Genomic DNA, 27,351 nt, shown 5'->3' with positions numbered 1-27,351 from the left:
TGTTTTTATTAATTTCCCTTACTTAAAAAACAACACACTTGTCGTCCCGTAAAACATTTCACATCTCCCCTTGCCTGTTCTTAGAGTGTATGTATCTGTGGGACTGAACTAAATGCATGCACTGTAGTAGTCGTACTGGTAGCAGTAGATGTAGTTGTAGAACATGCATTGTTGAGTTGATATTATAGGTATAACGTGAACTAGCGTGGCAGATAAAAGCATAGCCTTGGTCTGATTGAAAGCGTAGGGCTATCGATACAGCAGAGAGCTGCTGATGGCTTGGATCCATAGTGCCCTGTTTGTTAAATCCCTTTATCTGGAAGTTTCAATTGAAGCCGGCTGTAGGTAACCTACACCCTCTGTACAAGAACCCGCACATGCTCTGATGTTGATAGGAAAATTGCCTCTTTTTTTCAAATTAACCCCCCTAGGAATGAAAACACTAACGACAACGATATTCTCTTCTTTTTATTTTGTATTAAAAAGAACCTGAGATATTTTTTAAGTCATTTTACAATCATGGTTTCTTCATCAGCCTGTTACTCGTCCATGTTAGCCCATAGAATCATTCGTTGGCAGTCGTAGACCAGATTTGCCCAATGCGGATCACTCCATTTGGGTATCTAAGTGGTGGTGTGTGTGTGAAGCAGCTTCCCACAGACTGTCCTGAGACATGAAGCCATTGGGTTTAGGTCATAAACCTCAAATGTTGTTATGCAGCCGAGGCACTGAGCGAGTGATGGGTCGTACTCATTGCCATGTCACCCAGCTTAAGGAATGTTTCGAAATGAAGATGTAGCATTTCATAAACAGCAGCATGAGGAGGTCGAGGCAAGTCCATCATCTCTGCCATCGAGCCAGCACGTGTCTTTGCTTCCTGTGCCCAGGTTTCTGTGCTAAACTTCTTCCACAGGTGAAGCTGCAGGCTGTCAATTTAACAGCTGGTAATTGAGACCCTGCATTAGGCTTTGGATTATTTGTTTGGTTTGTTGCTTGACAGAAAGCATCCTGCTGGGAGTAGAAAAGATCCTGTCTGGCATGGTCACACCTTCCCTCCTCCCTGCGGCCGTCTCTGCAATCCAGATGTGCTGAGCTGGAGCATCTTCCCGCTCCGCTGGGGGTAGTCAGGGCAGGCTTTAGTGCACGTATTCCAGCAAGCGCTTGCAGAGGAGATAAAATATCCAGAATGGGCTTTCAAAATGTAATTAAGGATTTGTATCCGCTCCTTACCTCTAATAGAACATAAAGTAAATCAACCAAACAACCACGCGGATGGGGCTGACGTGGTGCAAGCCTGCGCGAGGCAATCTGAGCCACCCCTATGGCTTTCCTTAGTGCTACCAGGGAGCTGAGACACTTGTGCATCGGGAGGGAGAATAATTTCCCCCTTAGATCTCAATCTGCCGAGGAGACGGGGGACCCACTGTTTAATGCGCCAGGCATATGATGAAGTGAGGAGTGTATCTGAAAGTCAGCAGAGCGACAAATTGCATGGGGCTTAAGAAGCCTTGTCTTACACTTAAAGAAGGGGCTCTAAAAATTTAGTCTTGTCATTAGGCACCCATCGTGTTGGCAAATGACGGTCATAAAAAGGGGGACAACAGTTGGTCTGTGTGTGCAGAAGAAGAGGAGCCAGCACCAGCTCAGAAATGTCCTAAGGAGCGTTTCAAAGAGCCGGTGATGAACCAATTTGGGATTTATACGGCCCGTTGATAGGGCTCCCTTGTGGCACAGCGGCTCTGATGGAGCTGCCCTCCCTCTTTTATTGTACTATATAAAAGTACATAAAGTTTAAGGCGAGCTGTGTAATCTCAAAAGCCAGAACCTAACAAGTGGACCACTTGGGAGCAGCGGGCGGGCTGGAATTTCTCACTGTGCTGGAACCGCCAGTTATTGTGTGACAGAACCTGGCGACAGATGCATCAGGAAATTAATGGCTGCATCACTTTTATCCTTTGCTTATCTTCATAGCAGAGGCTCTGGGGAGTGTTGCAGGGGGCCCGGCAGGGAAGGAGAGATGGGGGGACCCCACGCCATGGTGGGCTTTGGGGAGGGATGAACGCAGAGGTAGTGTTGTGTGTTAAAGAGAAATCACAGCAGCCGGGCTGTGGTGAATTCACCGTGCATCTCTACTTAGTGTGGCGTGGCTCTAGAGGAGGCCACGCTGCATTTCTTTGGGTGGTTTTGGCCTCATTCTGGGCTATATCCTCTTTTCTGTAGGCATTGTAGTTACTTTTATGACTGCTATCCCAAATAAAGAAAGGGAGTCATTTCTGTCTGCAGACAGCAGCGCTATGCTGGTTCAAGGTGGGGATCGCACATCCTACAGTGCCAAGGAGAAGATTCAGTAGATCTAAAACAATCGGGTGCTGCTGCTGTTAGGCCTTGACCACAGCAGCGGTTGTTTCACAGGGCTCCTGGCTGAAGTCTATTGTGGTTAAAATACATCAGCTTTAATCGATAATTTTGTAATAGAAAACCTTGTGCACTTGCTAAATCATCGCCAGTGCAATTAGTGACCACCTCTGAAGTGCAAGGCTTAAGTACAGGGGAAGTTAATCTTGAACGAATTTAGCAGCTAACTTTTAATAGTCGTTTCAATCAAGAGAATTATTTTCAATGGGAAAACACTCCTCATCCGAGCTCATCCCTGTGTCCTTGCTGCTGCTCTTGGCACACAGGAAGTGGTAATGGTGTGGATGCTGCCTTGTGCAGGCTCATTGCCCATTCAGGGACTGGTTTGCTGGTGCTCTGGACCACACCAACCACTGGGCAGTCATGCTCCAGCCCTGCAAAGCCCTGCAGCAGCCAGTTATCAATGTTCCATTCCCTTTCACTCAGTGGAAGGGGAGGGATGGAGCTCTTGGCTGTTGTAATCAGACTTTGTTCCACGGGAGATGCAGACGAGTCATTGTAAAGTTTGAAACAGGGACCTTCAGCATGAGCTCTGCAGTGCAATGAGATACTTGGGCCCATGAGCACATCTCATACATTTTAATCACCAAACATGTAAAGTATTCATTGAGCTGAGGGGTAACTTGGCTGGCAGCAGTAGCAGGCTGCTCCCCATTAGTGCAACAGCTACTAAATGGGACGCGGCGCACGTTTTACTGACGTACTGTTGTGAGTATTTTCATGCTGATTCTTTCCCCAAGTGCTTTAAAAGTTAATACATAATTACAGTTATTGTTTTATCCCCCTCTCCTTTCTGAAATAGAAAACTGAGAAAGAAGCAGTGGAGTTTTGCCTTGCAGCAGATGCTAGCGTGCATCTGGCACTGGATTAGCTTGAGCGCGGTGGATTAGTGGTTGCCAGAGAACACAGAATTGGTCTGCAGGTATAGAAACTTGAGCTATTTGCAAACAATAAACTCACACAGTGGGGTCTTTGTAGGGTGTTTCCTGACAGTGAAGAGCCCAGAGCTTTGTGCCATGGGGAGTCTCGGGTGTCTGTGCCCAGATCCTCCCTTGCCAGAAGCTGGGGTGTTAGGTGCTGACAGCAGAGCCGGTGCCACCCGCTCTGGTGGGCAGCAGCTTCTCTTGGTGTTTTCTCATCAGTGAGCTCAGGTTTTCCTCTGGGCGGGTGTTACCATCCGCTCATGCCATTGAGGACCCCTCGCTCCACCTTGCTCAGCCGTGGCTGTTGATGTCTGTCTGGCCAAGAAGGGATGCTCGAAGTGCCAGCTCCTCTCTCTGTACAGGCGCCTGGTGCAGACTCTCCCACAGATCATTGCACAGGAAGCACTGGGGGCTGGGGGCAGGATTTCTCTTCTGCTCCCAGGATAACCCCCCTGTGCTCCCTCACATCCATCCATCCATCGCACCGGGGGTCCATCAGCAGTGGGAAGGTGCCCCCTGGGCAGTGCCCTCCTGCTACGGCAACTTAAAATATGCAGCAAAGCAAAGAGCAGCTTTTGTTTTAATCTTCCCCCTCTATTGTCTGTTATTGTACAAAAGGCTTCAATTTAAAATTAACAGGAGTGATAGCCAGTTAATGTGGTACAGTGGGAGGCCAGAGTTTCTGTTGCTATGGCAATGGAGTTCGGCTCATTTGTTTTGTAGATGAGTAATTACTACGCAATTAGAGTAGGCTAAAAATAAAGGGGCCTTTTTTTCCCTGTTACTCATTAATATTAATAAAAGACCTGTCCGGGCTGTGGTAAACAATTAATGCGGATGTGGTTGCCTGTGGTAAAAGTAGCAGCAGCTTTCGTGTTCCTCAGTGCGAAGTGAAAGCACCGGCATCGCCTGGCTCAGCTCTTCTTTCATTTTAAAGAGAAGAATTATTAGAGCGAGGTCTGCGTTAGCACAGCATCAACAGCTTGGGCCTTGTTTGCCACTTGGGTGGATGGTAATAAGTGTTAGAGCTTAATGTGCAGGCACAGACAGCAGGTACCACGCTGGGGTCAGGTCCTGCGAAACAGGGAGCATCTGAGTTGGGAGCCAGAGAAGCACAATGGCAGCAGTTCCCTGGTGCAGAATTCTCTCTATTTATTCCCCCTCGCCTGGTGTTGCCCAAGGAAGAGCCCAGGGCAGTGCTGCTGCTGGTGCCTTCTCCAGTGAGCAGCACTGGCTGCAGGTGCTCCGATGCAGCACATTAACAACCATCGAACACCAAAGAAGAGTGAAAGGAAACAGTCCCAAGCACTTGGTGTGAAGTGTGTAAACATTAAAGTACGCCAGATTTTAAATTAACTGTAAAACCAGTTAAATTGACAGAGAAACCTGTTAGGAAGATGACTAATGGGATGATTTAGTTACCTCTCTGTTTGATTTGCTTGTCGCAGGGCAACTGGTGAGCATCCCTTGCTGGCAGGGAGGGCAGGAGAGCTGGGCCATGCCTGTCTGGTGGGCACAAGGAGCTGTGGAGTAGGCACCTCATGGCCCCAGGATGCTGAGCACCCCTAGAAGTGGCCATAAGTAAAGTGGAGCCTCTCCAACAGGCAGCAGAGGCACTGAGTGCCCCTGACCCAAACCCCTCAAGCGCTGTCCTGGGGGGGGGTTGCAGCCAAATGGGAGCTGCATCCCTCCCAAACTGTTTAACTAATGGAGGGAAGCCTAGTACAGCCTTTGTAAGGTCGACATTTGTTTGTTGTTAAGGATCTAATTAGAAACATGAGAGGGAGCTGAATGGCTGCTTGCTCGGCTAATTAGCGACATGCACGAAGACCACTTTGAACTTCAAGGACACAAAGCTATTAGCGCTTACATCAAAAATGGATTAAACTTCTGTGCTTTTATAATGATTAAAGATGAGCCGCTCGAGAGGAAATCCTTTTGTACGGCTGTGACAAGAGCTGGCTCCCTGATTGCAGCTCCTACAAGCGCAGCTTTGTGTGGCCTCCGTGTAGCGCTCAGCCCGCCGCGAGGGTGACACCGCTAACTTGCAGTATGGAAAAGGAGATTAGGCAATAAATATTGATTGCTGGCAGAAGATTGCAGCCAAGCTGTAAGTGCATTTATTTGTGCTGCAGGGCTTAGAAAAGATGAATATGTTGAATTTTGTATCTTTTCTTCTGCAAATTGGTGCAAATCGACAGCTTCCAGGTGTTGCCGATGCTTCGGATGGGTTAATCACAGTATTTCATAGAACTACAGAATCCCAGACTGGTTGGGGTTGGAAGGGACCTTAAAGCTCACCCAGCTCCAACCCCTGCCACAGGTAGGGACACCTTCTACTGCAGCAGAGCATCCAACCTGGCCTTGAACACTGTCGGGGATGGGGCAGCCACAGCTTCTCTGGGCACCCTGTGCCAGCGCCTCCGCACCCTCACAGGGAAGAGCTTCTGCCTAAGATCTAACCTAGATCTCCCCTTTTTCATTTTAAAGCTGTATTTAGCAGAAGCAGGTGCTGCTCACCCACCAGCAGCATGCACAAGAGGGACAGTGGTTGAATTTCCAGCTTGCCCAAGCTCGTGGGACCCCCCAGCTCTTGCTCTCTGCTCATCTAAGGTAGTTTAGCAGTTAATATTGTGTCTCTGCCGCCTGCTCCTCACCGTGCTGCTGCACGAGTCCCTGTGCTGCACGGAGGCCGTGTCAGGAACAGTTGCCACAAGATCCCAACTTCCATTATCACACTGACGTGCCCAGCTCGGTTCCCAACAGCTCTGGCTGCTGTGGGTCCGAGGGCTGCGAATAGCTGTCAGCATCCCTGCGCAGGGGCTGTGCAGCGCTCCCTCCCCAAGCTCTGCTCACTTCCAGCAGTAATTGCTGAGCTGGGAACCTGTTCACCACCCACTGCTTTCTGTCGTTAGCCCTGCGATATTTTGATGTGTGAAGCTGTTTCCGAAGGGGCTGCAGAGGCAGGACAACCTTTTAAAGTGTGACTGCAGATAGAAAATAGCGTACAAATAGCACCTTGTTACGGCAGATCGCCGCTCTCCGTGTCTCTTGGCTTCATCACCACTTATTTTACTGATGAGCCCAACACTTGCTTTATTTTTCTCCCTGCAGGGCCAGTATAGCTGCAGGGGAGGGACAACTGCTGGTAACCCGGGGCTGCCTGCCTGCTCCCCATTGCAGAGCCGTGACAGGGGAGGCACAAAGCTCGTGGTTTGATTTTCCAGAGTCAGGACTGAGCTGGCTGTCAGAGGCAAGACATCCCCGGGTCTCTTCAGTTGCAGAGGAGCTCTGTCTGCCACGGGCATCTTACAGAGAGGTGTTTGCTTTTCAAGGCTGGTTGGGAAGAGCAGAGCAGGGAGGTCCCCATGAGAGATGTGCTAAATGGCACCTCTAATTGTAGCGCAGGGTTTATTTGGTTTCCTGGTTTGTCTCCCTCTTCCTGTTTCAGTTAGTTGGGAGCTGTTTGTACATTGTTCCTGCCCAGCGTATCCGTGTGTGTGCAGCTCATTATCTCCTGAGACATTTTGGAGTTGGAGCATTGATGTGAACTGGAGGTTGTGCCGTGTGCTGCCTCAGACATAAAGCAATACTGGGGGTAAAAGCGCAGGTACAAGAAAGTGATGCTTCAGCCTGACCGCAAACGAACGTGTTTGTGCCTCTTGCTGGAGCTGTGTGCAGGGATGGGTATAGAAAAGAAAGACCCTGAATGTGAGCATTTAGTTCTCAGCGCTGTGCCTGTGCGCTCTTGTGGCCTCGACAAGCAGTGGAGGACCAGGAGCACTAACGTCCTATTGCAGACTGGCATTAATTTGTACATCCAATCTTGGGTAAATCACATCTTGCTTGTTAGCATCTCTGAAAAGCAAGGGACAAGCTCCCATTAACTTCAGCCATGAATGCACTAAGAATTAGTGTTGGCCAGGCTGTGTGTAATCTGGGTGCAGTGCTAGCTGATGGCATTCATAAGGCTCTGAGCACTAATGATGTTTGCATGTGGTGGTGAAGTTTTCCTGCAGTCCATACTGTGGCTTGTTATTTAAAGTGTCAGCATCCCACTGTGGTCGCTGCTGTGTTGGTCACGCACACTGCAGTGTGGTGTTAGTGCTTATGCTACACAGGATCCCCAAGGAAGGATGTGATCTTCCCTGCTCCAGTCTCTGTGAGTTTACTGTAATGTCCTCTGCTGTTTGTGTGTGGGTCATTGCAAAGGCAGGGCAGCAGGCTTGAATGCTTGGGAACGGGGTATTCCTTCTGTGAAAACTTCCTATTAAAATCCAATTAAATGCCTCCAGACTGTCATGGAGTCTCCTGTCCTAGCTTGGCTGCTCAGGACCCTGCTTTGCTGAACCCATCGTGGGCAGAGGGATGGGCAGCAGTGTACAGATAAATACCATCCACTCCCTGCTGCCACCAGGGCTGGGGTACCTGCTCCCCATCAGCTCACCCTGCCAAGCTGCTGCCAAATGGCACCTCCCTGCCCTTGCCCTCGTGCCTTGCCCTGTTTCCATCCCTGTCAGCAGCGTTCCATGTTGTTATATCATTTACTGCTTCGAGCTGGTAGATGATATTTGCAGCGTGTTATATGAATTTTTCATAAAGCTAGAAAAACAGCCTAATCTTGTGAGCTTTGAGTCTTGGTAGTGGGTAATGGCTTTGATTTAAAGCGTTTTGTCTTAATGATAGTTATATTGAAAATTTCCTGCTGCTTTCAAGCACATTTAGTTATTATCATAAACATTGATGGTAGAAATGCCTGCCAAATCGTGCGTGGCTGTTTATGGTAGATGAGAGAGTCATCCAGAAATTAGAGAGCTGCATCAACAAGTTGTCAGGAAGCCTGTTGGTACAGGAAGCCACCCCGGGGCTGGTGGGACAAGGCAGGGACAAGGAGGGCATCAGAGGACAGAAGTACAGATGTGTCTCTGCAGGGTGCAGGTAGGGACGTGGGTGCTTGGGAATGGGGAGGAGCTGGGGCAGCTCCAGCCAGCTCCGTTCCACTCTCCCAAGTGCCAGATGTATTTGTGGCTGGGATAACGGCGCTGTAGCTCGTCCTGACGTATCCTGCCTCTTCTCAAAGAGGAGATCCAGTAAATCATGTGCTGGTTTCTTGCAGTCTCGAGGTTTCTCCCTCCTGTGCTCTGTGGCTGGAGGGCAGCCACAGGTCTCTGTAACCACATTTTGCACTGCTCTTCACCTTCCTTCGGTTTTGTTTTGACTTTTGAAATAGTCTCATTTGTTACGTATTAAAGACAAGCAAAACCACAGTAGTTAACAGAAGGAGCCAGTGGTGTTCAAGTCTGTGTGGTTTGGTGCTATAGGAGAGGGATCAGTGTTGTCACCAAAGGCTCCATGTGGGCTGTGTGCAGGGGACGGTGATCCCCATGCAGGTCCTGTCTTACACCTCAGAACATATTTCACATGGTTTATTTCCTTCAGAATACAACATGCTCAAAAGCGTTGCTTTGTCATCACGTCTAACAAGGCCCTAAGGGACCAACCATCAGCCCAGTACCAAGCAAGTTCTCCTCATCAAAACCCTTACCTTTCTTCTCCCTTTCCCTCCCTCTTTCCCTTCATCATCCATGGCTGCATTGAGTTTATTTGGGTGGGATTCCAGCATCCGACTTGTGCTTTCCCAGCTGCCCAAGGCGTTCAGAGCCTCATTAGTGTAATGCACTGCTCACCAGGGCTAACACCGTAATGACTCTAGAAATTTCTCAAGAGTTCATTGCAGGAGAGTTTATCTTTCAGTGGTGACCTTTCTTGCTGAACGCAGATTAATGCGTGCGGGGTCTGTGTTAACATGGCAGCGTGCAGGAGAAGGCACTCGATAAGCGAGCACCATCCCTGCTCCCAGCAGAGTGTATGTAGCACCGAGCATCCTGCCCCTGTGTGAGCCTGGGCTGCCAGGGGCATTTTGGGCTCCAGCTCTTGGCTCCTTGACGTAAATCACTTGTCTGAGTGGTGCGTTGAGAAGCATCGTACATGGGTGTTAAATGTGGATAAAGGCAGCTCTGCCAAAGGACACCAAGATGAGTCAGTAATAAACCAGCTTTGCTTGTTGAAGCACTGTCTTGAGGCTATGGATGCGTGTTGAAATCCTCTGCAAATTCATATTTATTTTAGCAGGAAGACTTTGAGCAGATTCTCTTTCAAGGAGGTGCAGCTTGGGCAGAGGAGAGGGTGCAGTGAACATGCATGGTTGCACCAAACACGTCCCTGAGATGAGACGGGCACAAGCTGCACCAGGGAAGTACAGCAAACCCTGGCCTTTGCCAGCAAAACCTGACCGCTGTAAATACTAAATGCTGGCAGTTGTATATGGCAAGGCACCAAAGTCCTTTTATCCATTTCCAGCCTTGGCAGCAATGGCATTTCTCTGTCTCTTCCCATCGCCTCTGGAATACGGAGGCAGCACCAATGTTTGTTGTGGCTCTCCCTGCCACCCATTCAGACAAGGTCCAGCTCTCGCTGTGCCAGCCAACGCTTTGCATTTTAAACAAGCCTGTTCTGGGGCTGCCTTATGAACCCGCGTTTGCTTCAGTGTCTCGTGCCCCTTCTTGCTTTCTCTTATTGCTTTTCAGTGCTCCCCCAGCCACCGCAGTGCTGGGCAGGGTAGAGCCTGAGGCTCCCCAAAGCCCGTCCCTCTGGCCTGCAGGCAAACGTGCACTCACTGATCAAAATTCAGAGGCTCAGAGAAAGTTAAGGTAGGAAAAACCACAGCAAATTCAAAGTGAAGCAAGCACCATTAAACTTCCTTGTTCCCATCACTGCCACATCTCTTGGCTGCTGTCTCTTGATCTCCACCGGCATAGGAAGGAGCTTCTGTAACCCAGAGGATGGGGGATCGTTGGAGCTGAAGAAGATAAAAGTTGGTTAGCGGTGACTTACAGACACATTTAATCTTCTCCACATCTTTGCCGACTTTGATCTATTCCAGGGCTTCCTGGTGATAGCTGGGATTGCAGATGATGTGTAGAGGAAACCCTTGAGTTGGAGGCACTGATCTGCAGTCTCGGAGCTCTGAAAGCATCCCGTGCAGGGTGTTTTCCTGTGCAATTGGTTGTTAAATTGGACCTGACCCTTTCAGAGCATGCTGGAAATGGGTACTTTGACTGCCAGGCCTTTCTGAGTGCTGGCAATGCTTGTAAGGGGAGGAGATGGCCCTGCCAACCCCCAATCAATGGTGAATCAATCCGATGGGTCCTCCCAACCCAAAGTCAGGCGATCAGACGAGGCAACAGGTCAGGCTTTGCTCCTGGTCTCTATTGACTGGCATCAAGACATGGTCAGTGATTGCCTCCCCTTTCCTGGGACAGCACAGTCTCCTGATGGTTTTTCAGCAGTGTGCTTCCAATCTCCTGCCCTTCATTATTTCCCATTCTTACTGCAGGATGTCGGTGGCCAGGAGAGAATCTCAGATTCCTTCCAGCCTGAAAGGCATTAATCTTAATGATTCCAGCACCTCAGAGCAGCCACGGCTCTTGGACAGCTTCTGCCTCCTCCAGCAACTGAGCTGCCATTGGGAGCGTTGTCATACATATACATGTCCCCAGGGAGTCTCACATTTGCTTTGAGGACTGAAACAGTGTCTGCAGGATTTGGGGTTTGGTTTTTTCTCCTTCATTTTAGTCCCAGATTGCTGCAGGTGTGTGTAAAACAGATTTGTTCCCAGGTATTTCTTACCAGAGCACGTCATGGTTTGCATGTTGGGAAGGTTGTTCAAGGTCCCTTTACTGTTGTTTCAGAGCGATGGTTAAAGTGCCTCTGGCTCCAGGTGAGCTTGTGTGCAGCTGTTGGAAGAAGACAACTACTTAGCAGCTCGCCATGGCTGAGTGAATCGTTTCTGAGGGGTGCTCACCCTCCTAGCAATTACAAGAGCTTTTCTGTTTCATTTATTGGGGCTGGAGCAAAGTGTCAGCTCTGTAAAAGCTTCCAGCCCTTCCTGTGCAGCGTTCCAGGCATTGTTCTGCAGGGAGCACGGAGCGGTGCCGGGGCATCCCAAGGCTCTGCAGCAGTTCTCGGGTGATGGAGCAGCGGGTGTGCTTTTGGCATGCCCGGTTCTCTGCAGGCACTCCTGTGAGCAGTGTGGGGTCCTCAGCTGGTGTGCAGCAGGTAGAAAATTACCTTTTCCTTGCATTCCATACCCACAGTCAGAAGGACTTTTGAATAACCAGTTGCCAGCTCTTTCTGTGTGTATGAAAGCCGAGATTTCCACTCTTCTTAGGGATGTAAATGACAGTGGCTGGGGTGGTATGGTTGATGGGGACTGAGCATCTCTCCTGGCTTACCAGTCTCTGTTTGCTGTTCTCTTTGCAAGGTTTAAGGACATGACAAAGCGTGTCCCCTTGTCACCCATGCACAGTCTGTAGTTGCAGGTTAATGACACAGAACTGTCTCTCTGGATGCCACGGTGTCTGTCTGTCCCGTTAGCCACAGCATCACCACACTCATGAGCACATGGCGTGGACAGGGCAGCAGGTGACTTTGGCCATTATGTGAGCCAAGGCTGGTCCCTGCTCCTAGTCCCAAGGTGGTGATGGTGCCATGGGCTCTCCTGGTGCTGCTGTGGGGCCCCACAGGAGTACAGTACTAACAGGATCCCCCCTTAACCTTGCCCCGTCCCTCTGCTCGCACCGGCCAGCTGGGTTTTCTGTGTGACTTGGCAGTAAAACTCACATCCATTTTATTGAACCAGGAGGAAGAAAGGGGGGAAGAAGCGCTAGCTTAGAGTAATAAAGGGCTTTTGAACATCTCAGCTGGATATTTTTTCTTCATGAGTGAGCAGGCCAAATGTTATCTTGACATTTAATCTTTAATAATCAAAAAAGGCGCTTTGTTTGCCAGTGAATTCCAAAATCTGTTTATTCTCCCATGCCTTATTTCTTTTAACTTGCTAGCTTAGATGTCCTACTTACTTTCCCCTGCTGCCAGTTCAGAGCTGCGTTAAATCAGTCATTTTGTGAGATTTAGTTTCCTGTCACTGCAGAGCTGCCAGCTTGGCTCTTTTTGACCAGTTAATTCATTCGCTTGAGAAATGGGGACCTCTTGGGTGAGTGGTGCAGAGAGGGAAGGGGTCAGGGCAGGAGAGGTGGTGGCCCGCTGGACTTGTCCCACCCCGGGCATGTGTACACCAGCGTGCTCAGCCTGAGTAAGCAGGAAGGCCAGTGTTAGCTGTTTGCAGTGTGTGTCTCGGTGCTGCCAGTACCTGCATGCAGCAGGGATGTGGTGGGATGCAGTGTGTGCGGGCAGGGAGGTCTCCATGTGCTTCCAAAGGATTGTGCAAGTACCACTGAGGTGTAGCTCCAGCTTCCCACAAGCCATCTCCATCCAGCTCCTCCCAGTCCGCTGACTTTTCGTTTGCATTGAAACTCCTTCCTCATAAATCCTACATCCAAAAGCAACTGTGAGAAACGCCAGAAGCCTGATCATCTAACATGCTTTAATACCGAACCTTCTTCTTTAGTGCCATCCTTATTTACGTTGTTTTTCTGTCTCAAAACTAAAAAAAAAAATAGAAAAAAGGGAGGAAAAAAAATCAGGTTTTGTTTTACTTCCACGTTAGGAGGTGAGTTCTCATCCCCCCTCTGCAGTTCTTTTTTGCTTTTGATCTTTATTTCTTTGTTTGGTTTTGGTTGATGTCCCAAGCATGAGTTTGGAGACGAAGGTAGGTCTTCGCTCTCCAAATCGAAAGGAAAAAGATTAAATAAAGCCACACTCTCCTTGGTTCATACTTAAAACAAACAAAAATCAATCCAAACCGTTCCGTTCCGTACCATTTAAAACAAACAGAAATGAACTATTGAGCTATTTCAACAGCTTTCTGATTGAAAAGGGCGGGTTTTTTTCCAAAGTATCGAATGGATCCAAAACCGATTTTCCTAGACGTGATTGAAGTTATTTGCTGTCAACATTTTAATATCAATATTACCACAATGTGTAGTCTCAAACTAGTTCCTTTGTAGTTTGCATGGGATGTGAATGCTGTCTCGGCGTGCCCAGACCTAGAGAACTTGTTACTACTGCATGAGCATCAAGTCAGATGTTGAAAAATACCTATTATATTTTGTGATAATTTGGTGAAAATGAGCACCTCCAGTCTCTGGTTGCAGTAGTGTGTTGAATGATTGTTCTTTTTTTTTCATATATATCCATATATATATATTTTTGGAGCTCTAAGCTTCGTAGTAGTACGGGCTGACTCTTATCCAGTACTTGCTCTCCTATCGCATGGCCTTGGTTAAGTGTTAGAAGTTGGGCCTAGGCTGTTTATTCTGGTGTTTGGCTTTGTAATAACGGTGCATGCCCGGCGTCTGGCCTCATACCCAGCTTTATTCTCTGCACACCAGTCTTGAATAGCTACAGTGCTCAACCGAATTTTGGCGCACCCGCTTCCCCGGCAGGCTCCAACCCAGCCCGACCCGGAGGCTTCCCCGGGGCCAACAGCCCAGGGCCCGTCGCGGATCTCTACGGCACGGCCAGCCAGGACTCCGGCGTGGGTAACTACATAAGCGCCGCCAGCCCGCAGCCGGGCTCCGGCTTCGGCCACGGCATCGCCGTAAGTACCGCGCGCGCGCCGGCGACGCTAATTCATGGGCAAGGGTTGGCGGGGGGGGTGTCTTTGTTTAATGACGGGGGTAAGGGGTGTGTTGGGTTGTTGGTTCATTGTGACCTGACGGCGAGCGTGGTAGCGCCTTGCTGCTGTAACCTGCTAGAGCTGTGCCCAACTGGAGATGCCAACAGGCTGTGCTGTTCCAGGCTCCATCGGGGCTGGAAACGCCGGTCTGGTGCCTTCTGATTTGACACGTTTCAAAAGGAAATAATTAATAATTATGGGCTTTAAAGTTCTGCTTACCTACAGGGGCTTTATATCAGCCCACCCACCCATCCCAGCTGATGCACCCATTTGTAGACAACGCACTCGCACTTAAACAAGCAAAAAGGGGCTCATTAATTTGGCTGGGAAAAGGGGTTCATTCATTTGGCTGGAAAAAGGAGCTCATTAATTTGGCTGGCAGGACCCCAGGGTGGCCGACAGTCACCCCAGTGAGGGGATGGCAGTCCCACCACTGCCTGTTGCTCATCCCTACAACTGCAGCATCGCTGTGCACGGGGATGGATGCTGGCGTTTGCTGACCTCCTGTGTCACATCCAGCCGGGTGCAGCATCCTTAAATCCTGAAGGTTACAAGTGAGTCGCTTCCGTTCTGTTGTCAGGTCGTTGGAAAAGTGGCTCCTGCCTGGCTCGTGGGTCTGCAGCCGCACTAATGAGGGCAATGAGATCTGCTTAACAGAGCTGCATGCTGGTTTTCGGATCGCACTGTTTTACCTGTGTGTGTTAGCATGAATGTGGTTGGCCCTCTTTGGTGGCTGTCAGTCTCTCAAACAGAACAATCGTAGCTGAAGTTGTTTCCCTTTTTGTAGTAAAACAATGAGGGGTTTTTTTCCTCTTGTGGTAAAGTACAGAGGTCTCCCACAAAATCCCTCAGCCAGAGCAGAGGATTTCGCTCTCTGACCCAATTGGATGAGTGGGGGGCACAGGAGCGTAGTGCAGACAAAGTTCCTGAGATTCACTATTACTGTATAAGCAACCAATACCCAAAAAGACAAAACCTTCCGTTGGTGCCTCTGTGCTCAGTTCCCATCCCAGTCCTCCCCTTCCCGTGGCCACACCAGGGACTTGACAACCCCTTTGGATCAATTCTAATACCAACCAGGGAATACGACTGCTCTGCTAAGAGCTGCATCAATTTAAACTGCCATCTCTCACCACTTACAACACCTCTTATTTCTATTTTTCACCTAAAGAGAAAGACCTGTTTGTTCTTGAAAACTTGGGCACTTTGACCTCAGCAACATCCTGATCTGTCAAGTAATAGGATATGAGGTACAAGCCTGGGAGCCCGGATTTGTCTGCACTAACGCTTCTCCAAAGAACTGCTCTGTATTTGACTTGCAGATTGGCAGCCTCTTAATTCCCCCAATAACTGCAAAGAGTCCTGTAGCTTTTTTTACATATATCTTCCTTTAACACTCGCCATTTACTAACTCTGGTTGAAAAAGAAAGAAGGGAAAACCCAAAGCTTATTTTTTGGGGAATGAGAAGGTGATGGTCTTGGAAAGGTAACCCTAGGGTGCAGCACACCGAGTCCCTGGTGGCCAGAACAGCTCCTGGAGATACCTGTTCATGCTGGCAACACAGTCCTTTCAAGTCCTGTGATAATTTCTTGGCAAAATTAATGATCAGCTGTTCCCATGTACTGAGCACTGATGAACTTAACAATTGTGCAATTTTAGGGCCCTTTGATTGCAACGGCTTTTACAAATGGATACCATTGAAACGTTACACATGGTTGGTTGCCATCTCACTTGGAGGTATTACAGTATATCCCATTTGTACTTCGTGCTGAACTACCATCTCCCCTATATTTACTTTAAGTGAACAGTTTTTTTTATCTTCATTTTGTCTTTCCTTGGCCTTTAATCATTCCTTTCTGTGATTTGTGTTACTCAGATCGATCTCACGGGTTGGAAACTGGAAGGTAAATTGGGAGCTAAACACCCCCAAAGTCACGTTTTCATAGCCATGGCACTTAGTGCAATAACTTGGAGAGTCAAAAGCCCCACAGAAACCAGATTGATCCCAAAATCCAGTGGGGAAACGACCAAGTGCCAGCTAACGGCATCCTGGTTGGGGTTATAGATCTGCTACCAATACACTGCTCTAAAACCAGACAAGCCCTAGTGCCTTATTACAGAGCGCCCATCATTCTTAATTAAGTGCCGTACCCAATATTAGAGCTAAAAGATAACATTGGAACTAGTAACCATAGAGCGATTATTAAGATTAAACCAAAAATGAAACCTAAGCAAATGAAATTAAAGCCATTACCTGTGTAATGCCCCCTTGGAGTGCCGCCAGTTTCCTCCCCTTTGAACTAAGCTCAAGTTAATTAAATGTTTAATTACTAGTATTTTATTTTCCTGGCCTTTGGCATGCTCATCTTTGCAAATGAATATTCTTACACCAGGAGTAAGAGATGAGGAAAGTCACTCGGTAAAAGCAGAAGTTACCCCCTTGAAAAGGCACAGGTTTCCCTCTAGAGCTCTTAGTCCGTACAGACAAATGTGATGGATGTGAGAGATTTCATTGCTCTGCCTTTTACCCAGCACGACCTGATCGATGTCACATGTTTTGCATTCAAAATCAGTGCATGGAATTAGAATCACAGTTAGTCAAGGGGCTGGGAACTGTGGAAAACGTCTGGAGGCTTTAAATTACATAGAAATAGATTTTTATCTAAATACTAGTGGATAAAGGGGGTTTCTGTTTGCTCTTCACCCACTCACACACGCCCCAGATTACCTGAAATTGTGCCATCAATTGATTTGCTGCACCAGATAATACTTTTTATGGGAAAGAAGAAAGTGGCTCGAGCACTTTTGCTCTATATCAGCCTGTTACTATTTGCACGTATCAGTGTGTGTTCAGGGATCAATTTATTAGAACCCTTCACGTTTCCCAGGCTGTCAGGTGTTGTAATACCACAGTGGTACACCCCACCAGTGGGAGACCTCAGCACAACAGCCTAACTCACGCTAAGAACGCTGCAATAAAGGCAGTGTTTATCATACTAATGTATTGTAATCATTTTACACTTACCACAACACATCAAACTGTAACCATCATTTACTGGCCAGTATTAAGATCCAAACCATTAACGACTTAAAGCCAGAAAGTGCTTTTAATGGCACTCATTACTAATTAAAATAGATTTTTGTGAGGAGGAAATGAGCCTTATTATTAATTCTTCAAGGACCACTGAGTTTGAAATCTTTATTGCGGCGGCACATCCCGAGGCGTCTGGTCCCTCGGCTGCCCCGGGGCAGGATGCGGCTGTAGAGGATGGATTTGGCTGAGCTGTGGGTCCCTGGGGCAAGATGTGGCTATTCCCATAGACCTGTGGGTGCTGGTGGCACCTCGCCATGGGCACAGACACCTGGGGGTGGTTTTGGAGGTCATCCCCAAAAATGAGTGACAAGGGTACCAAAAATGAGTGACCAGTCCTGGCCATAGCCAGCCCTGCAAGGGCTGCTGCAGAACCGGTCCCCCAGTACTTATTTCCATCTCAACATTAAGCACGATAGGAACAGAGCTTTAGAACCTGAAGCTTCTGTTACAAAATAAATCATCGGCACTGCAGTGTGTCCGTGTAAAAGTTGTTATTTTCCAAGTACTTTAGCTGTGCCTTTAGAAAAACCTCATTTTAGCCAAGCTGTGTAAATTCCTGGCCGTAACAGATGCCCAAGGAACAGGCTTTGTCCTTCTGATATATCAGGCTGCATTTTATTGTTCCTAAAGCAGACTAGCACACAGCTAACCCCTGCCTGCCTGGAGCCCAGGCTGCTCTCCACAGGGACTGGAAAGTAGGACCAGCCAATACATTAAACACGTTCCCAGAGCTGGGAATGCTGCTGCATTTCAGCCGTGTCGCTCTAATTCACCCTTAGCGTGGATCAGAGCACGCTGCGGCTTTGCAGAGCATCTAGGAGCAATCAGGGGGGTTAAAAATCCTACTTGACCTCGATTAACTCCATGTCCTGTGTCTCCCTTCTCCTCCCTGCAGAGTCTCTCTGGATGTCCGGGCAAGACGGGGCGAAGTTTCTGACGGGCCCCACGTTTGGGTGATCTCATCAGACTTTGAGCACATCATCATCACCGGTAACGCAAACTGGAGGTGGCACTCGACGGACTTAGGTTGTCTGAAACAAAACAAATCTCTCTCATCATCTCATGAATCTGCTGTACTATAAAAACAACAGCTTTTAAAAGTATGTATATAAAATCCATTTCTTGGTCGTTTTATTTTCTTGATGGGTTTCCCCCCCTCCCTCTTTTTAAACCTCTCCAAACCACGTTTTTTTGGTAGCGTTTTGACATAGTCTCGTAGCCACGTAGTTCTAATTCTTTGTGTATCTAGCAAGAGCCTAACCATAGCGTAACTGTTTATATTAAGAGGTTTCTTTCGTTTCTTCTTTCCCACCTCCCCTCCTTCTCCCTTCTGTTTTACGTAGTTGTTGTTGCTTAAAGGATGCTGAGATGGTGACAGGAGTCTCAGCCGCTGGTACCGGCTCCGCAGCCGGCAGCAGGCACGGTTACGGGGTGGCCTTGCAGGGCATGGGGGGGCATGGGTGAGCAGCAGGTTCTCTAGCCCTTCTTTTCATTTGTGGTGTCTTCTTTAACCTATAATTCTCTCTATTTTGGGCAATAAGGCAAGGACTACAAACTTTTTGTGCGTCCTTTTTTTCTATAAGTGCTTTTTTTTGTTGAAAGAGGTGATATAAGGTTTTTTGAAATCGTGAATTCTGAAAAAAAAAAAAGAAAAAAAAAAAGAAAAATACTGTAAATACAATTCCATTAACTACATAGAAACTATTAAGAAAGAGAAATACAAACCTATTTTTGTGATGGAGTCAGCCTAAGGCAGTTTCTCTATGAAACAAATGGAAGAAAAGAGACAAGGTGTTAGAGGTTTGCCTGGCCGCCGGCGCTGGCCCGCGGGAGGTAGGTGATGCCCACACTGCTCGGCTTGCTCCGTAGGCATGGTAGACCTTCCAGCTCTCCTAGCGTCATACCAGCATCTTCGCTATCAGACGTGCACAGCTTACAAAGGAACAGTCTAGTGGTATCGGTTATTTTCATTTCAAAACCTGCTTTTTTTTCTTTCCCAAGACTGAAAAAAAAAAAAAAGAAGCTGCGATTTATTTTTTTTTGGTCCTATTTAATGCATTTACGGTTCAAAGCACACCTTTCGTTCTGGGGGTTTTTTTAAGTTGTTTTCAACTCGATCAACTTGCTGTCCAGTCATTTCAGCTGCTCTGGGTAGCCTGGGTGGAGGTGAGGTCCTTCCTCCTCCTCCTCACTCACTACTGCAGGCAGAGCAGCTTCCAAGCTCGCATGGTTACCTGTTTCATCCATTACTTTCCGTAGTGACAAATTAAGAAAGCAACTTTCGGTTGTGGTTTTTTGGGTTTTTTTTGGGAATACCTCAGTGCTACAAGTTTTACCCTAGAAGCAACGGAAGATATTTTTTTTGTTGTTTCCTTTGGTTTTTTTTTTTTTTTTTTTAATTTATTGTAGTTATAAACAGAATTTAAAAAAAAAAAGAAAAAAAAGAAAAAAAAAGAAAAATAAATAACTATAAAACATCATTGCACTGTGACTGGTAGGGGAAAAACTGACAGTTTCCTATTTGCACATGTTTAATATTTGGCTGTTATATATAATGGTCCTCTTGTCGGGGGAGGAAACTTAATGAAGGATGTCTTTTAATTTAAGTTGTGTAATATGGGTTGCTAGGGCCTGCAAACAGCAAACCTAGAAGTACAGCCTGGTCGAGGTGGCATTACGGACATACTGTAGCGCGGCTAGAGTTCTTCTTTTTTTAACGTACTCTGGACAAGGGTTTTCTTGCTATTTTTTTAACTTGTTACGTTTATAAACTTGGTACTTTGGGTACAGGCAGTACAAGACACTGAATGCGACATTTGTTACCAAGAGCTGCTGCACTCCTATTTTTGTAATCTTTACTAACAAGTAGACTTAACGTAGACGTTCACTAGACAAGGTAGAGCGAGGCATCTGTAACAAAACCAAGGCACCATACTGCTAACGGAAAGGAGAAATCCTTGGTTCTTCTTGTTTTTAAACAACAAAAGAAAAGAGAAAGAGTCATGCTTTTTATGTGATCTTTTAGGTTTTTTTCTTATTTCCGAACAACCAGGTTTAAGCAAAATGCTGGACGCTTTTTAACTCTTGAGACTTGATCAAGTAATAAAAGAAATGAAACAATTCTTTAAAAAATAAAAATGTTAAAAAAAAATACAAAAAAAAAAAAAACAACCTTACGAACCAAATTCCCTGGAATTCAATATACCGTCAGGGAATTTTTTATTGCTATTTTGTCAATGTTGATGATGTACTGTACTACCAGTTGGTTTTCCTCTCCATTCCCTGTCACCTCATAGACTCTTCTTTGTTGATCATTGTTGTATGTTAATAGTGTATAAAATGCTATCTTGTAAGAGTGCTGTCCTGATGCTAGTGTAGTGAATTTCTCCCCCCCTCTTTCTCTCTTCCTCTTCTAGTACATATTGGTAGGTGTATCGTAATTAAGGTTATAAATTTAGATGTAGTTATTCAGATTTAGGACCAGTAAGGATAGAACTTTCTCTTATTTAAGGAAAAAAAAAAAAGCTAATAATTTTGGGAAGGTTTTCCTTTCTTTTTCTCTTCCTTTTTTCCTTTGATTTCTTTTATTTCTTTGGTTTCTTCTTTCTTTTGCTGATCTGATGCGGTTTCAACTAACCAAAGGTCTCACAACGTTAAAAAATGCTGGCAAACTCTTTAAGGCATTTGTAGATCCCCCCCTTGACGTTGAGAGGGGATGTGCCATACTACCTTAAATGCTAATGCTAGATATGCAAAACTGGATTTTTTTAGTTTATTTTTTAACAGAGGGAGGCACGGTATATTAAAAATGATTTTACTAAGAGAAAAACAAAAAAAAGAACCATATTTTTTTAAGAATGCTCAGAAGAAATTGCTAATCTGTGTGAATATGTTTTAGATGTTTATATACCTTTTGAGAAGTCCCAGTGGCCCATAGCACAAATGTCGTGGAATCCGATATGTTTTGATGTGGCTACCTAGACTTAAGGTTCACGTTAGTCCCCCCCCAGCTCATCTAGAGATCCATTTCGAAGGGGGTTTTGGTTTATTCTCTCTTTGTTCAGGGAGTTTGGATCAATTTTTTGGCGCAAAGGTGCAGTTTCACCTTTGTTTTAGTCAAGTGCAGCGAGCGAAGGCTCAGCCTGAGGGATGTTGCCCTACTCGGCATCCTGCTACCCTCAGAGTGACCAAAAAGAGCAAGAGTTCCATCTTAAGCTGTATGAAATGGGCACCCAAAGCACTGCAGGGGGGCCATCCCCTGCCCAGCGCTCCCATGCCATGGGATGGGCTGTATGCCAAACACAAGGGATGTTTAAGAGCAAGCCCAAGAGCTCGGGTACCCTCCCCTTCAGTCTAAAGCAGGCCTTTGCCACGGGCTTGATTAAAATGAAGCCTGATCTGTCCTGTTTTAGTTTTTCTCTCCTCCATCATTGTTCATTCTAAGTTGAATTTGTAGCTTGGACTTTAAGGTAGCATGGCTCTCTTTGCTGTAAGTTGATTTCTTTTTCCATTGTACAGCAGTGAATGTTACACATCTTTGCTAGGCTAGTTCAACCATCGTTGTTGGTAATACCGACCTGAAAGGTGTTCACGTTTCTTTTCTTTCCTGCTCGGAAGCCTAGGATGCTGTTTTCATCTGTAGTGTGAATGAGGGCTAGCGACTCCAGCCACAGTTCCCTTCCTGTTTCGTTTCTGCCATTCACTCAATGCAACATAATCAATAATAAAGCAATATAGTTTACTGCATTTTTACTGAAGGCCAGCCATGGTTATGTATGATATTGCATATGAAACTGTTTACAAAACCAAACAACACTAACTCATAGCTGTCTTTTATGCTATGGAAATGTCTCTTGGGTGGAATTTTCTGAGTTCTCTCTTTGTTTTAGTGGTTTGGGGTTGTTTTTTCTCTTTTTTAAGCGAACTAGTTCAAAACAGAGAAGTGAAGTTAGTGTCAGGTGAAGAGACAGGATGCATCGAAGACACACCGGCAGATCCCAGTCTGCGCACAGACACTGTAGAGTTTCATACGTACAGAATCCGAGTCAAGGCCGTTGCCGTGTGCGAGCGCTGCGCGAGGCGATTCTGTAAGCTAAGCAATACTTTAATACTGTACTTTAAATTACCAAAAACAGCAAAATACTCACAAAAAAAAAAAAAGAGTCGTTTGAGAAAGCAAATCCTCGTGCTCTCGGTTCCCAAACAGTCCGACCGTGTTGTCTCGAGAGCTCCGTGTCGGAGCGGGGGCAACCCCGGCTCCGTCCCTACCCGTAACACCGCGCGCGGGCTCGTGTGTCGCGTCGACCGTCGTAGGTAGCAACCCCCCCATCATCCCCCGTTGTACGAGGTCTGAACTCCATCAGTACTAGGATGCAAGTCTAAAGCATTTCAGGTGGTCATAAATGTACCTAAATAAACTATGGCACAGTGGCAGGCCTAGCCCTTCCTTTTATACTTTAGTATGAACTGATGAGAACTTTGGTAGTGACTTTTTTTTTATATATATACATATATATATGTATCTATATATATCAAGCATCTTTCAGGTCTCTGTGTATGGCTTTCTGAAGCCCTGTTGTAAAATACTATGTGGATGGGGGTCTCTCACATCACAGATGTGGAAAGTATAATTTTATATTTGTATTTTCAAATAAATAAGTTTGTGAAAGGTTTCCATCCTCTACTGTGGTCCAGAAATCAATGTGTTTGTCTGACAAAAAATACAATAAACTGTTTTGAACAGATCCACGGAGTCCCTTTCATTTGGGGGTGAAATTCCTGGGGGGATGCCGGTGCACGGCCCCATCCTCCTGCCTGCTCCCACTGGGCAGGGCTGGACCAGCACATCCCTGACCTCAGCCCCTTTCCCAGTGCTCCACGTCTAATCCCTCGTAGTGTGCACCGTGAGGCACCGTTTTGGCATCACATCCCTGCCCCAGGGAGTGTGCCTGTCCCTGGAGCAAGTCCAGATGAAGGAGGATGTGGACATGAGTGAAAATGTCACCATTTTTAATGGATTTCACTCAAAATCCTGTTCCTAACCCATGTGTGGGTGGCTCTGCTAGCTCTGACAAAGCTTCACTCTGTGGCTTAGATGTGTTTCTATGTAGGCATCTCTTGGTGTATCTGTTTATCAGTCTTCATGTGTCCTACACAGGTACTTGAGGGGGAAAGATAAAAGCCCTACCTGCTCTTTGCCTTCAGACCATCTCATGGTGCCTCAGAGGGGACACAGAGCCGGGACACTCAGGGCCCTGCTGAGAAAGGAGAGAATAAACCTCACACAGAAGAGAAGGGAAAACAGCTCCAACCTCCCCATCCAGGGCTGAACTCCAGGCCTCTACCACAAAAGGCAGCAGAGCTGGGATGTGAGCTCATCCTTGCTGCGGCAGCACTCATCCCACTTCCAGGAAGGGCAGCGGGTGGCAACGTGCTCCAATCCAGTTGGATAAATTCCTTGACCCCCTGCAAATGCTCATTGCCTATTTTTCCCAGTAAGAGCAATGTACATCCCTCTTCCCCGCTCAGCTGTGCCACCAGAGGATGTTTTACTTTGGCATTTGGAGTGTAGCACCAAACCCCCTTCCTCCTATCTTGAGTACTCACCTTATTCCATCCAGGATGACACGGTTCCTGCAGGCAGGAATGTGGGTTTGGGCTGGGATGGAGCCCCACTCACACCTCCATGGGCATCACCTCCAGGTCCAGCCCTCCCATGGGCTCCTGGGGGGATGCAGCAGCGCCAGGGGCTCCATTGGGCTCATGCCGGTGACGGTCACCGCGCAGCAGGACGCAGGATGGGCTCCTTCTTCTGTGGAAAGCAGGCAGCGCACGGAGCCCGTGATGGGGCTGCTGATGAGTGGAGCACCGAGGGGGAAATTAGATTAGCAAAACAAATGAAAATCATTGTGGAAGTGGTGTTTATTGGGGGTGGAAGCAGCCGGGGCCGCAAGAAACCGTTTGACTGCGAGCCAGAAGGAAAGGAGCGCGGGTCTGGAGTACATTAGTGTGGTGGGAGGCCGGGAATAGCAGCCACTTAACCCTGTCATTCAGCAAACATTAGTGAATTATGAGTGCGTTATGTGTTGGGTTGTGTGCATCGTGCAGGGCCTGGGGGCCCGCGATAGCGGCACTGAAGCGGTAGCAGGGGCTGTGTCAAAATGTGCATTTTTATACCGACTCCGGGATAAAATCCCCATTTTGAGCTCGCCTCCAGCCCCTGAACCAAGCGGCAGCCAAAACCAGCTGTAAAACAAGCAAAAATCTCCCTTCCCTGTCAAATGAGTGCCCCGCTAAAGCAAACAAGGGCTATAAATGTGATTTACCGCTTTTCCCTGCCGTCATAAACATTTATGACCCAGCCATAACGATGGCTTTCAGGAGGCAGCCGGAGCTCTTTGGGGTTTTGCCATAGAACCCACAGAAGCTGAGCCCCGGGCATGGTACCACCGCACTGCGGTACCCATGGGGGGCTTTTGAGCCCCTGCATCCCCATCCTGTGCCCCGGAGCCCTCCAAACCTGCACCATGGGGCACGGCTGCGTGATGGATAAAGCCCCACAGCACAGCCTGTCCTGGGACACAGCTTTATTAGCCTGCACCAGCACCCTCCACCGTTGCAGCAGAGCTCTATATCCCCCATTAGGCATCTTGAGCTGTAGTTCATTAGCAGAAACCAAGCCAGCACTTATTAATTATGAGCTTAAGCACTCCCTTTCATGGCTATTTACAAGGGCCGCCTCATTATTAATGATGAGTAATAAAATAAGAGGGTTTTAAAGCTCATTTGTTCCGCAGGGCATTGATCCCTGCAGTGGGCCCGAGCCCGGATACCACCCAAGAGCACTCAAACTCTTGAGTCTAAACACACCTCACACCCCAAACCCCACCCTTTACCCCATTCTGCATTCATGATACAAGCAGACATGAGCAATTCCATCAGGCTCCACGTTCCAAGGGTGCCTGGCTGTGGGTCTCAGCTGGGCATGAGCTGATGCCTGCTCTGTGTATGGAGAGCTACTTGTCATTCACCAGCTATTTGCTAAGGGCACCAATACCTTCATTCCCGAGCCAGTCGAAGCTGCTATTTACCTCCATGGCCGTGGCTGTCATTAGCACTGGCTCCCATGGGCCAGGCTGGTGCCTGCCGCTTGCATCCCTCACTCCATCATTTCTCGTCTGCAGGGTGAACAAAGACAATTCAAGCGTCTTTATGGTGTGAGTGGAAGAGCCCAGTCCCCAAAACCACTCCATCCCAGAGAGGTGGGTCCCCAGCACCCAGCCCGACCTCACAGACACTGATACCTAAACCATGATGGGGCTGGTGATGCTCAGGCACATCCCTGCTGATTAACACCTGGTTAAAGAGGCAATGGAGACTGAAACGTGCATTAACCAAGAGACCCCATCTCGAGCCAGCCATGGAGGGATGAGAGCAGACACAGAAGAATCACCTGCAGCATCTCCAACACTAATCCTACAGCTTGACCTTCCCCAGGAGTTATGGTGATGCAGCTGGATGGAGTTTAAATAAACCTGGGGGGTGCACTGCATCCTCAGCACTGCATGGGATGCACCCGTGGTGCTGGCGAGCCCTGTGCCCAGGATCCCTCCTCCCATCCCGCCCCTGTCCCATGTAATGCAATGACAATCCAACTGTGCACTGCAACAGGAATAACAGCTTCATCCCCCGCTCCAGGCTGCCACAAAACGAGGGTGGCATTAGCCAGGGATACAGGAGGATGAGCAAGGTGGGAAGGGCGCTGGTGCCTGCCCCTCAAAGGGAAAATGAACAGAGGCAGTTGCTGCTGTTTCTTACCCTGTCATTGAAGGGACCGTTCTGTGTGGTTTGGGAAATGGGGCAGAGCAAGATTCCTTTTCTTAGCAAACCCCCCAGGATGCAGCACCCAGGGCTGTGCTCAGCATCCCTGCCTGGACACTGGGCTCAAGCTACCAGTGACCCCCGCCAGCCCTTTCCATGGGGCTCAGGCAGCCACTGGGACATCAATAACCCGGTGCTGGCAGCCCGAAGGACACACACCCGAGCTGTCAATATCGATGGCTGTGACACTGTGTAAACGCAACCTCCCCGCTCTGGCCCTATCGATCCAGCCGGGAGCATCCCAGAAGCGTGGCCAGGCACAGGAAGGGCACCAGCGCATCCCAGCCCCGTAACCCTTTGCTGCACCAGCAAAGGCAGCTCCGGGTGCGAAGCCTCCCACTGCACCCCCCCGCCCCGTGCCGTTTGCATCAATCAGACTCAAACGAGGTCCCAACCGCAGCCCGTAGTGAGCGGGAGATGCAGGCATCCCACCCCGAGCCAGCACAGAACAATGCGGGGCCATTAGCAATCAGCGCGGCAGCACGGCCCGCTCCATACAAAATCAAGAGGCAAAATAATTGAGTCAATAGTGACACGAAAGGATTGCTCCTTCTGCCCTATTCTTGTGCGAACAATCCTGCAGCAGGGCTCAGGGATTCAAAAGCTCGGGGAATCAAAAAGGGAATTGATTTGATTCAGAGCTCCAGCCCAGGCTGTATTTAACACATCATTCTTTGCTTGCTCTACATAGAATAGATGCTGTTTGAAGGCAGAAGGGCTGCCTTCTGCACACGGAGGGCAGGAAGCACGGGGGCAGGAGAACATTCCCAATGCGATGCTTCCCAAAGGGCGGCTGGACCCACAGTGTCCCCATTGATGGACCCTGGGGAGCCTCCCCCTGCAGGGACACCCCCCGAGCATCCCCCAGGCACCCACATCCGCAGGGTCCAGCTGGGCTGGAGGGGAAAAGGGGACCAGGGATAATGAAGGAAGCAGCGAGTGACGCGGATGGGTGCTCTGTGTCCGCTCTGCTCCACCGGAGCCGCCGCAGCTCCATCCATCAGGCTCAAGGGCAGCTGCTGTGGTTTAAGGGCACAGGGAGAAGGCAGAAGGTGCCTTTTGATCCCCCCCCCCCATACCCAGGCTCTAGCGCAGGGTCACAAAACCTCCCTCTGCATTCAAGCAGCACAAGAGAAAATGCACAATTCCCACCCAAACGGGGGGATGCATTCGTCAGAGCTCCCCAGCAGGTCCTTGGGTGCTGCAGCACTGGGCCTGCACCCGTTTTCTGCTCCCCTCACAGCAGCAACCATCACCAGCACTGTGAAAAGCAGCAAGTCCTACACAGGACCAAACCCAGGCATCATTTAACACAAAGGAGCTGCAACCACTAGAGCAGGTTGCTCTTAGCCCCTGTGTCCAACTCGGCCTTGAACACTGCCAGGGATGGGGCAGCCAC

At 48.2% G+C, this 27,351-nt stretch overlaps 1 protein-coding gene across 4 annotated transcripts in view; it reads left to right on the top strand.

Annotated features, from left to right (window-relative positions):
- The window catches only part of MSI2 (musashi RNA binding protein 2), a gene marked incomplete at its 5' end in the record, with an annotated part of 213,435 nt that extends 195,343 nt beyond the window's left edge, over positions 1-18,092 (top strand). For 2 of the 4 annotated variants that reach the window (XM_080629937.1, XM_080629940.1), the window contains 2 exons: positions 13,691-13,899; positions 15,638-15,687. In XM_080629937.1, coding sequence (XP_080486063.1) covers positions 13,691-13,899; positions 15,638-15,679 — 251 coding nt within the window. In that variant the 3' untranslated portion in view covers positions 15,680-15,687. Of the gene's footprint in view, positions 1-13,690; positions 13,900-15,637; positions 15,688-17,967 lie in introns of those variants that run through there. The other 2 variants (XM_080629938.1, XM_080629939.1) reach the window with 2 other exon arrangements.
- Between the last annotated feature and the right edge of the window lie 9,259 nt (positions 18,093-27,351).

Source organism: Psittacula echo (assembly GCF_963264785.1).
Source record: "Psittacula echo genome assembly, chromosome: 15".
Classification (NCBI taxonomy): domain Eukaryota; kingdom Metazoa; phylum Chordata; class Aves; order Psittaciformes; family Psittacidae; genus Psittacula; species Psittacula echo.
This window is presented reverse-complemented; position numbering and strand designations above follow the sequence as displayed.